General features: G+C 46.7%; 1 protein-coding gene across 10 annotated transcripts in view; it reads left to right on the forward strand.

Annotated features, from left to right (window-relative positions):
* PHKA1 (phosphorylase kinase regulatory subunit alpha 1) overlaps positions 1-12,529 on the forward strand; it is a 319,188-nt gene that overhangs the window by 115,681 nt on the left and 190,978 nt on the right. For all 10 annotated transcript variants that reach the window (XM_036304532.1, XM_036304531.1, XM_036304536.1 and 7 more), the window contains 2 exons: positions 1,920-2,018; positions 3,155-3,301. In XM_036304532.1, the coding sequence (XP_036160425.1) occupies positions 1,920-2,018; positions 3,155-3,301 (246 nt within the window). The remainder of the gene's footprint in view (positions 1-1,919; positions 2,019-3,154; positions 3,302-12,529) is intronic.

Here is a 12,529-nt window from a genome sequence, read left to right on the forward strand (position 1 = left end):
TTTGATGTTAACCTCTTATCAGATATATTTTCTGCCATTCCATAGGTTGCCTTTCAGAGTTTTAAAATTTTTTCTTTCTTTCTTTCTTTTCCTTTTTTTTTTTTTTTTTTGTTTGCGGTGCATAAACTTTTTAGTTTGTTGTAGTCCCAATTATTAATTTTTGCTTTAGTTACTTGTGCTTTTGGTGTTATCTAAAAAAATCATTGTAAAAGCCAATGTAAAGGAGCTTATTCCCTGTGTTTTCTTCTAGGAGTTTTATGGTATGAGGTCTCATGTTTAATCTTCTTTAAGTTAATTTGTATGAGTAGTCTAAGACCGGGATCCAATTTTATTGCTTTGCATGTGGCTATCTGTGGGGAAGCACGGGACTTGGTTGGAATGTCTATAAGGAGGATTTCCCGAAAGGTCGGGGGCCTCTGAGGAGACCTTGCCGAAGGCAGCAGACTCTACCTTAACTTTTCCAAACGAGTCCAGTCCTGCAGGGTGTTTTGCTAGAATCTCAATGTTTAATCTTTAAAGACCTGACCTTGTAGAAGCATATACTTTCTCAAGGATGCTTACCTTGCTAATTGTATCTAGAGGTTAATTTTAGTTCAAGCTGTTATGATAATAAAATCGAAAGGAGGCAGGTGAACAGGGCTAGTTGGCGGTTATAGCCAAGTAGTGCCTTAGCCCTCTCTTTCACAGAAACACGTGTTGGAGTAATCATTCATTTGTCGTTCAGTGTCTGCCGGTCAGTACCAGCAGCTATCTTATTTTCCCAACACCATTTATTGATTAGTTGAAAACACTTTTCTTTCGTCATTGAGTTCTTGACTCTCTTGTCAAATATTAATTGATCATAAATGCAGGAATTTATTTCTGAGCTCTCTATTCTGTTCCATTAATCTGTTTGTCTATTTTAATGCCCATACCATACTATTTCATTACTATACCTTTGCAGTATAATTTGAAATTAGGAAATGTGGTGCTTTCAGCTTTGTTTTTTTCTTTTCCATGATTGCTTTGGCTATTTGAGGTATTTTGTGGTTTTATAAAGATTTTAGAATTTGCATCTCTTTTTAAAATTTCATTGGAACTTTGATAGGGAGTCCATCGAATCTATAGATGGTTTTTGGTAATATGGACATTTTAACAATATTAATTCTTCCAACCCATGAACATGGGATATCTTTCCATTTGTTTGTGTCTTCAATGTCTTTCATCAAAATGTAGTTTTCATTTACAGATCTTCACCTCTTTGGTTAGATTTAGTCTTAAGTATTTGAATTTGATGCTATTGTGAATGGGATAGTTTCTTTTTTATCTTCTGCAGATGTTTTGTTGTTAGTGTACAAAAACATCCTGATTTCTGTATGCTGATTTTATATCCTTCAACTTTATTGTATTCATTTATTAGTTTTTTGATGATTGAGTCTTTAGGGTTTTCTCTACATAAGATTGTATCATCTGTAAATAATGACAGTTTTACTTCCTTTCCAAATCAGATGCATTTTATTTCTTTTTCTTGCCTAATTGCTCTGGCTACAACTACTAGCACTATGTTGAGTAAGAGTGGTAAGAGTAGGCACTCTTTTCTTGTTCCTGATCTTAGAGAAGAAACTTTCAGTTTTTTACTGTTGAGTATAATGTTAGCTGTGGGTTTGTCATATATGGTGTTTATTATATTGAGGTATGTTCTTTCTATATTGAACTTATTGCAGGGTTTTATCATGAAAGAATGGCTACAACCTTCATCTTAATTGTCTCTGGGATAATATGGAAGCGAAAGAACAACTCAGAGGCCCCTCAGAATAAAGACTGTTATTGTATTTTATGTTCTGAACATATTCAAAATTACATTGTGTGCATTGATGTGATACAGGGAGTAGAAATATATCTAATACTGAAATTGACCTTTCCTTCTTTGTTCCTCAAAGGCAGCCCTAGAAGCATTAGATGAACTGGATCTGTTCGGTGTGAAAGGTGGGCCCCAATCAGTTATTCATGTCCTTGCTGATGAAGTACAACACTGCCAGGTAAGAAAATAATAGACCACATTATAGAAAATTTTATTCTTACCCAGATTCAGACTTAGTGTGGACTATAGAATAAAGAGACCTGATTGAGAATAGATAATCTTATTTATTACTATGTGCCAAAAAATATCAGACATCCTATATTATAATAAGCCTGATATAGCATTAGCTATAACATAGATCATAGTCCTGTTCTCTCATCCATTGTTATAAAGGGATCACATCATAGCATATAGAATTCCTCACTATTGTCATATCAAACCTATGGACTGTACTCCTGAGTATCTCCTTTTCTAAATATAACAAGAGAGCAAGGTGGGGGGGGGAGGTGACTTATGTTGAGTGTTGATGGTGGCTCTGAAACATTCCCTTGTCCCAGGTTGGCTCTAGGGTTAACTGTTTGGAGTTTACACTGTTTAAATAAGGGGTAAGGAACAAGAGCCATTTGGATATTTATAACATCATTCATGGGCCATACAAAATTATCAACTTAAAAATTAGCCTGCTATATTTGGTCAAACATTTAATTAACTCACCTCTAATGCCTTGGTAGGGCCAGACCAAATGATTTAATGGGCCTTATATGGCCCATGGCCCAGATGTTCCCCACCCCTGGTTTAAATGATAAATGCATATATTTAGTTTTGGTTAGGATTACTCTTTGTATTGAAAGATTAAGGTTCTTCTCATTGGCAAAATGATTTTTCTTCTCTTCTTTAAACCCTGATTAGACATCCATAGTGTTATAGTAAATATGAATTCATCTTCTAATTATAAAAATTTTCATGGAAAAGATAAATACCAAGGATATATGAGCTGAGCCTTCCATTTCCTGCTTTTCAGCAGCTACATTTTCTCTTATCTTTATGCTTAAATAGTTGCTAATAGAGCAACAGGATTGTGGGTGGGATCCATTTACAGTTGCTTAACAATCAGGATTGGAAAACATTGAGAGCAGTATTGAAACAAGGGATAATGCACAGAAATAGCTAGTTTTTAAAGCTCTCACTATTGAATGATGTTTAGATTTTCTTCTGAATGTTGCTCTTCTATATAAATCTTTGGAAAATAAATTTGTTAGTTTTACAACCTTGAGTTATTCACTAATGTGCCACATTTGATTTCCTTTCTCTTAGTCTATCCTTAATTCAATACTTCCCCGGGCTTCAACATCCAAAGAGGTTGACGCTAGCCTGCTTTCAGTTGTATCCTTCCCAGCCTTTGCAGTAGAAGATAATCAGTTGGTGGAGGTCACAAAACAGGAAATCATCACCAAACTTCAAGTATGTGTACATGTGCCTTTCTTCCTTTAGGGTTCTTACTTTAAAGGGAAATTATCAATTTAGGCCTTCAGTATGACCTGTGTTGGTGATTTAACCAAGTGATCAGGGTTAATATCACCAGAAATAAGGTGTATTGACATCATGTACTCTCTATATAGTGCACAGCACCTCTGTAACATCCTTCCGAATAAAGCATAACCTCAATCTAATCATGAGAAGACGTCAGACAAAATCAAATTGAGGGGCATTCTACAAAAAAACTGACACACATTTCAAAAGTGTCAATGTGACACTTTTTAAACAAAGAAAGACAGAAACTGTCACAGATTCAGAGACTAAGGAGCCATGACAACTAAATGCAGTGGGATCCTGAAACAGATACTGGAATAGAAAAAAAATGCCATTAGTGGAAAAACTTGTGAAATCCAAGTAAGTTCTGTGCTTTTGTTAATAATGTTGTTCCAAGGTGAATTTTTTAGTTTTGATAAATTCTATAGTTATGTATGATGGTTAATATAAGGGGACAGTGGTTGAAGGGTATATGGAAACTCCTTGTACTATTCTTGCAACTTTTCTGGAAATCTCAAACTATTTCAACTTTTTAAAAATAAGTTGTTTTTATTTTTAATTTTTAAAACAAGCCTAGGGTCTCTTATGTGCTCTGTAAACAGGAACACATAGATCAGTAATTGGGCTATCACAGACTTACCATAAGGTGGAAAGCCATGGGGAGGATAACATTAGGAACTCTGCTTTAGGGAAGAGTCTGTAACATAGCCCTCCCTTAAAATCATTTTGCTGAAATCAGCTTCTGCTGCTGGGCTATCAGGGTTTTTTAAATTATTATTTTTATTTATTGTGTCTATATTGTTGATAAGTTGGCACATGTACCTGTTGCAAAAAAATGTATTCCTTTTTTTATATTTCTCAGCTACAGTTCACATTCAATATTATTTTGTATTACAGGTGTACAACATAGTGCTTAGACATAAATGTAACTTAAGAAGTAAACCTCAGTAAGTCTAGTATCCACCTGGCACCATACATAATTACAATATTATTTACTCTGTTCCCTATGCTTTACTTTACATCCCCATGACTATTCATTCTGTAACTACCAATCTATACTTCTCAATCACTTCATCTTTTCCACTCAGTTCCCCAAAGCCCTTCCCCCCTGGCAGCCAAAAGTCTGTTCTCTATGTCTATGAATCTGTTTCTATTTTGTTTGTTAGTGTTATGCCCAGAGCTCGGGGTCCCCAATAATCCACCACCAGGGAGCCTCCTCCGATGCAAAAGCAACGAGTCTTTATTGATCAATTCTAGAATTGGCTCCCAGCCTCTATCCGGCACAGCGGTGAGGCGAGAGAGCGTGTCCCAGGAGAACAAAGGTTATATAGGGCTAGCTATTTGGGGTGGGCTTTAGGGGTGGCGTGAGTTACAGAGATTGGTCAGGGCTTTACAGCATAAGGGTCAGGAAGTGACCATCACATTCTGAAGGTTGGAGCCGTCCTCCACTATAGCCTTATTAGGACCTTAGCTACATTTCTGGAGCTTCATTGGTCCACTCAGGTGGGTGGTTGGGAGAGTTAGGACAATACCAGCATTCTTGTGGTCACTCTCGGGGGGGGGGGGGGGCTTGGGCTGAGGGCCCAGCCTTGCAAGACAAGATAGAGGAGAGGGAGAAGAGTATGTCCCTGCTTCGTCCTTGAAGAGGGAGGAGGGTGCATTTCTGCTTAGTTCTGCTTAGTTCTTTCAAATTCCGTTCTGTCCCTTCATTCCCCCCTTGTCTTGGAACTCACGGCTCAATCATGAGACGGACTGCATTTCTACCTCTCCCTCCGTCGCTAGAGGCCGGTATTGAGCTTGTAAGACCATTAATTGAACTACCCCTATGCGTTCCTTGACAAATTGAACTAGCTTGTTAATAATGCAGGGGCCAAAAGTTAGCAACATTAGGAGGATTACAAGGGGCCCGACGAGGGCAGAAATGAGAGTGGTTAACCATGGGGACCAATTAAACAGGGATTCATACCAAGACTGAGACCGCTCTTTTTCCAACTTCCGCTTCTGCAATCCTTCCCTTATGAGGGCCATAGACTCTTTAACAACACCTGAGTGGTCAACATAAGAACAACATTCCTCTCCCAAAGCTGCACATAAGCCCCCCTGCTGCAGGAATAGCAAGTCTAGTCCTCTTCTGTTTTGGAGCACTACCTCAGATAAGGAGGTGAGAGAATCCTGTAAATGGGTAATAGATTTTTCAATTCTTTCTATGTCTAGGTCAATGGCTGCTCTTAGGGTTCCATAATTCTTGTCTTGTATGACAAGTGAGGATATTCCAGTCCCTGCTCCCGCTAGTCCCAATCCCAAGAGGGCGGCCATAGTTAAGGCTGTGATGGGCTCTCTTTTATTTCGGGGATTGGCAGCGCCGAATTTGTTAAGGACCTCTTTCTCTGAATGGTATATTAACTTGGGAATTAACTGCACGAGCACGCAAAAGCCCTCCTTCTGGGAATTAAGGACCAGGGAGTGGACACAAGGAGCGAGGCCACTGGAGCAGGCCCACCATGCATTCTTGGGAGGCAAAAGGTATACTGCCTCTTCAGGGATAGTCAGAGTTTCGTTGCAGAGATGCAACTGCTCAGGGGGTATGTTGCCTACGCAGGCCCCCTGCCCCATTACTGCCTGGAGGGTTAGCCTTGCAACAGTTTGCTGCCACCTGCAGGAGCTGACAGTCGTGGCGGTTGTATAGTTACCCTTAACCGCGATACCCTCATAATACGGTGGCTCAACGTCTAGACAGAGCCAGCAAGATTTGGTCAGGTCAGGCCTGGAGGCGTTTAAAACATAATAAGCTCCTATAACTATGCTTATAAGTGGGTCTACTTCAGGCGGGGGGGTATGACTCAGAGTCAGGTTCTTCGTGGTAGGTGCGAGTAAGGTGTTAGGCAGTGATGCCGGGGCCCATGCTCCTTCAGTTGTAGATACCCGGGGAGTGGTCAGCTGAGGTTGAGGAGCTAGTACTTTGTTGGGCCCCATTCCCACAGGGGAATGATAGTGAAGGGGGGTATTTTGAACCCAGAGGGTGAACAACATCCCAGGGTCCGCCCTACGCAAAGCCCCCTGCAAGAATAGATTCGGAATCCCCAAGTCTTTCCGGTGTCCCATCCTGTAGCCTTTCTCCCCTCTTTTGTGAAGGAAATGCTCACGGGGTTGCAGTAGACCACTCTGGGGACACGGTGGAGCAGCCGGTCGCCCAACGGTGATTAGGTCACCCTTCTTGGGGGCCTTCCACCAGATGTGTCCGGTTGACACACATGACCAGGAAGCACAGAAGTAGTCTCCAGCACTTCCACAAGGGTCATTTCCCCGGGACCGAGCTTGTGAGTGTCCGGGGCAGACATAAAAATAGAGGGTTCTCCTTGGTTTTGAGTCCTCAAAAGCCTGGCGTACTGCCGCACCCAGGCAGTAATCGCTGGTGTCGAGTGGGTTGGGAAGGAGAGTTAGGAGGTCTACTCGCAGTTCAGGGAACCAGGTGTCTTTGGGATGGATTTGAGAAGTCTGATTAAGGATCACCCCTGAGTTAGTGTCCATGATCTGCCAGGTGATATTATAAGGAGTGTGTGGGCTCCCGGTGGCAGGAGTGTTCACGAGTAAAGTTACCAACATCAGGTAGGTCGAGTGCGCCGCAGCTTGAGCTTGAGCGGGTTGCGCTGGTCTTGGTCGATGCTCCATTGTGTGATGAAGTCTTCCTGGATTGCAGAGGGGTCAGCTGGGCGAACGTGGGAGTGATGGACCCAAGTCGCGATGCCGTCTACCTTGAGAGCGGTGGGTGTAGTCAGCACGACGATGTAGGGGCCTTTCCAGAGTGGTTCGAGGGTCTCCCGGCGGTGTCTTCTGATGAACACCCAGTCACCTGGCTTGTACTGATGAGGCGTTGGGGTGGGGCCAGCCTCGTAGATGGCGCGGAGGCGCGGCCAAATGTCCTCATGTACCCTCTGCAATTCTCTTAGGAAAGAAGATATCTCCTGATTTTCAAACTCAATAAGGAGTTCAGCTTTTAGATTAGGGATGATAGGAGGGGGCCTACCAAACATGATCTCGTAAGGGGTGAGTCCCAGGGTGTAAGGAGAGTTCCTCACCCGGTAAAGGGCATATGGAAGGAGAGCCACCCAATCCCCGCCAGTCTCCATGGTTAATTTGGTAAGGGTCTCTTTTAGAGTTCTATTCATTCTTTCTACCTGCCCTGAACTCTGGGGCCTGTAAGCACAATGCAATTTCCAATCCGCCCCTATGACTTTGGCTACTGCCTGTGTTACCTGCGAAATAAAGGCTGGCCCGTTGTCGGAGCCTATCATAGCAGGAAAACCATACCTGGGCAAGATGTCTTCCAGCAGCTTCTTGGCCACCGTCTGGGCCGTCTCATGCTTGGTTGGGTATGCCTCTACCCAGCCAGAGAAGGTATCTATGAACACTAAAAGATATTTATAACCATACTTCCCTGGTTTGACTTCAGTGAAATCAACCTCCCAGTGTGCTCCTGGTTTGGTGCCTCTGAGCCTGGTTCCTTGTCCACCTGACCCAGCTCTTGCATTTGTGAGTTGGCAGGTCTTACAGGAGGTTATAATTTGATTGATTTTGGAGTCTTGTTGGTGAATCTTGATTTTGGCATGCTGAATTAAGTCCTTTAACTTCCGGGCTCCCAAGTGGGTGGACCGATGCATGCGTTCTAATACTGTGACCCCAAGCCAGTCCGGTAGTATGAGTTTCCCATCTGAGGTGTACCACCATCCTTTCACTTCCTCAGCGAGGGGGAGCCTTCTGATCTGCTGCAGCTCTTCCTGAGAGTATTTAGGCTGATCTGGTAGAACTGGGTCCCCGGGGTCTGGTAGTTGTATGGCCATTGCAGGGACCGAGGTGAAGGCCGCTGCCTTGGCTGCCTGATCAGCCTTTTGGTTACCTTTTGCTACTGGGTCATCTGCCTTCTGGTGCCCTTGACAGTGGATAATGGCTAGCTTCGTGGGAAGCCATAGGGCCGCAAGCAGGTCGAGAATCTCCTGTTTGTTTTTCACTGTTCGTCCTTCTGCTGTCAACAGCCCTCTTTCCTGGTAAATCGCCCCGTGAACATGAGCCGTAGCAAATGCATAACGGCTGTCTGTGTAAATGTTGAGCCGCTTCCCCGCCCCCAGTGTCAGTGCCTTGGTGAGAGCAATGAGTTCTGCTCGCTGGGCTGATGTCCCAGGGGGCAGTGCTTCTGCCCACACAGTGTCTGTGTCGGTGACCACCGCTGCACCCGCGTACCTGCATCCGTCCCGCACGAAGCTGCTTCCATCCGTGAACCAGGTGGCCTCTGCATCAGGGAGGGGCCGGTCGGTCAAGTCCTTCCGAAGTCCATGTACCTGCTCCAGGATCCCCGCACAGTCGTGCAGCGGGGCATCTAGGTCGGGGTCAGGCAGCAGGGTAGCGGGGTTGAGAGCCGCGCTGGGATGGAACCGCACTCTAGGAGGGTTGAGCAATAAGCTCTGATAGTGGGTCATGCGTGCATTGCTCATCCATCGGTCAGGAGGCTGTTTTAGGACTCCCTCAATGGCATGCGGGGTTGTTATCCAGATTTCCTGTCCCAGGGTCAATTTGTCGGCATCCTTGACTAAGAGCGCGGTTGCTGCAATGATTCTTAGGCACGGTGGCCAGCCGGCGGCTACGGGGTCCAGCTTTTTGGACAAATACGCTACCGGGCGGCTCCAGGGGCCTAAAGCCTGAGTTAAAACCCCTTTTGCTATTCCCTTGCGCTCGTCTACAAAGAGGCGGAAGGGTTTTGTAATGTCTGGCAGGCCCAGGGCTGGAGCAGCCAAAAGAGCTCTCTTTATCTGATTAAAGGCAATTTCCTCTGTCTCAGTCCATTCAAAGGCCTTTCCCTCTTTGGTAGCTTCATATAGGGGCCTGGCGATCTCAGCAAAACTTGGGATCCAGAGGCGGCAATAGCCAGCTGATCCTAGGAATTCCCTCACTTCCCTCCGGGTGGTGGGAATAGGGATTTTCAGGACTGTCTCCTTCCTAGCGTCCGACAACCGCCGCTGTCCGCCCTCCAGTATGTACCCCAGGTAACTCACCCTTTCTTGGCATATCTGAGCTTTCTTCGCAGAGGCCCGGTACCCTAAGGTCCCTAGGGTGGTCAACAAGTCTTTGGTCCCCTGCTCACAGTCCTCGGCAGTGTCTGCAGCAACCAGGATGTCATCTACATACTGAAGGAGGGTGAGACTGGGGTGTTCTCTCCTGTACTCACCGAGATCCTCGTGCAGTGCCTCGTCAAAGATGGTGGGCGAATTCTTGAACCCTTGGGGTAACCGCGTCCAGGTTAATTGTCCACTGTAGCCGCCCTCTGGATCGTGCCATTCGAAGGCGAACAGGGGTTGGCTTTGAGGCACGAGCGGCAGGCTGAAAAAAGCATCCTTCAAATCCAATACAGTGTACCACACTCTAGTGGGTGTTAAAGAGCTTAGGAGAGTGTACGGGTTAGGAACGGTTGGGTGTATATCCATAACTCTTTTATTTACTTCTCGGAGGTCCTGGACTGGTCGGTAGTCATTCGTGTGAGGCTTTCTGACTGGCAGGAGGGGGGTGTTCCAGGCAGATTGGCATGGAACCAGTATCCCTAGGCTTCGCAGTCTTCGGATATGAGGCTGAATCCCCTTCCGGGCCTCCTGGGGCATTGGATACTGTTTGACTCTTATCGGACTTTCCCCTGGTTTTAACTCTACCAGGGTTGGGGCCCTGTGAGCGGCCAGTCCTACTCCCCCCGTCTCTGCCCAGGCGGTGGGGAATTCTTGTAGCCATCTGTCCATATTGTTCTCTCCTGGGGGCTCCCCCTGGTGGAGGCGATATTCATCCTCCAGTCTCAGAGTCAGAACCTGGATGGGATGGCCTTTGCCATCAGTGACCTGGGGCCCCCCTTGTCTGAAAGTTATTTGGGCTCCGATCTTGGTCAGCAAGTCCCGTCCTAATAGGGGGTAGGGGCACTCCGGTATTACCATGAAGGAATGGGATACCCGGCCCGTTCCTAGATCTACTGTTCTTCGGGTAGTCCATGAATACTGGCTTATGCCAGTTGCCCCTTGCACCCAGGACTTCTTGCTGGCTAGCTTCCCTTGAGGTGTGCGTAGGACCGAATGTTGTGCCCCAGTGTCGACAAGGAAGTTAATAGGCGTCCCCTCCACTCTAAGAGTTACCCTGGGCTCGGGGAGGGGTTCCGAACCCTGACTCCCCTAATCACTCAGTCCTCCCAGCTCCAAGACCTCCACCCGATCTGTCTTGTTTCCTTTTTTACCGGCCTTCTTTGGGCATTCCCGGGCCCAGTGTCCTATCTCTTTGCAGTAAGCACACTGGTTCCGTTGCAGCTTCTTCTTCCCGCCCCGGGCGGTCCCCTTACCTCCCTCTTGGTCATCGGCAAGCTGGCGAAGGTGGCGGGTCCGCTCCTCAGGGTTCTCCGTGGTGGTGGCCAGCAGAATCTTGGCCAGGTTTCAGGTCTGCTTGTCACTGGCAGCCACCATGGCACGGGCTTGCCTATCCTCAGGAGATTCTCGGTTGTTATACACCTTTTCAGCCACCTCCAACAAGTCCCGAAAACTCTTTTCCCCTAATCTATCTATCCTCTGCAGTTTCTTTCTAATGTCTGTGGCTGACTGGTTTATAAAGCTCATGACCACAGCCGCCTTATTTTCAGGAGCTTCTGGATCCATGGGGGTATAGGTGCGATACGCCTCCATGATCCGTTCTAGAAAGGCAGCTGGAGATTCATCCCTTTCCTGTTGTACGTTCCCTACCTTGGTCAAATTGGTAGGCTTCCTAGCAGCCATACGAAGACCCCCCATCAGAGTCTGACGGTAGATTTTAAGCCTCTCCTTACCTTCTGCCGTGTTGAAGTCCCATTCAGGCCTGCTTAAGGGGAAAGAGACATCTATCTGGGCCTGGTTGGTAGTTGGATTCCCATCTACACCGGGAACCACCTTCCGGGCTTCATTCAGGATTCTCTCTCTCTCCTCCGTTGTGAACAGGACCTGCAAAAGCTGCTGGCAATCGTCCCATGTGGGCTGGTGGGTGAAGAGAACAGAATCTAGCAAGTCAATAAGCCCCCCCGGTTTCTCGGAGAACTTAGGGTTCTACGCCTTCCAGTTGTAAAGATCACTAGTTGAGAAAGGCCAATAAAAATAAGGTTGATTGCCGTCCGCATCTGGGGGTCCGGCAGCCCGTAAGGGCAGGGTCTTGATAGTGGAATCGGGTGCAGCGACTGACAGCTCCCGCTGTGCTCTCAGGCGGGTGAGGGGCGGACCTCCCATCGGAACCATGGCCATTCCCGGAGCTCCCACACCTGCACCCGGAACTGGAACTGCGCTCCCTGCCACACCCGGAACCGGAACTGCATCAGCTCCCTGCGACGGGGCAGGATCTAATCTCTCCGGAGTCCTGGGAAGCTGATACGGGGGAGGAAAGATTAACTCTTCTTCATTACCCCCCTGCAAAACTGGGTAGAGGGGAGCTGGAGCCGACGGCAGGGTGGTTTTTTTCTCCTCCTTCTTCTTTTCTGCATCCTGCAAGGCAAGTATGGGCGCCGGCTCCGGAGGGCGTGGAGCCAGGAAGGGCTTGAGCCAGGAGGGAGGGTCCTCCACGAGGTCCTGCCAAGTAATAATGTAAAGGAGTTGATTGGGATGACCCCCCTTCGGCCGAGATACGACTTCCCTGACCCGGCGAATGGTGGGGAGGTCGAACGTCCCCTCCGGCGGCCACCCGGCATTGAGAGCCGGCCACTCGCTGGAACAGAAAGTCTGCCATTGACCCTTCTTCACTTCTGCACTGAGGTTGTTAGCCCTTCCCTTAACCTCTTTAAAATGATCAACCATAATGCTTAAAGGAGTAGTTTGAGTCTGTCCCATAGCGTCCGTCCAGTGAGTCCACAAAATCAAACAAAAGAACACAGACACCAAACAAACAAAGACACCTAAGAACAGCCTTCCGACCCCGCGGAAGAAAAACTGAAAAAAAAAGCCAGATGGGGGCTTTTACACCCCGCCAGATGGAGGTGCAAGGCGTCCCTTGCCTCCTCCTGCCCGAGACCCGCCTGTGCATCCACTTAGATCTTTATCAGGCCAGATTACAGAAGCGAGCTCGCATAAGACAGAACAGATAACACATAGACACTTACCGTGGACAGCAGACTCTCAGAGTGGGGTC

Source organism: Myotis myotis, unplaced genomic scaffold, assembly GCF_014108235.1.
Source record: "Myotis myotis isolate mMyoMyo1 unplaced genomic scaffold, mMyoMyo1.p scaffold_m19_p_4, whole genome shotgun sequence".
NCBI lineage: Eukaryota > Metazoa > Chordata > Mammalia > Chiroptera > Vespertilionidae > Myotis > Myotis myotis.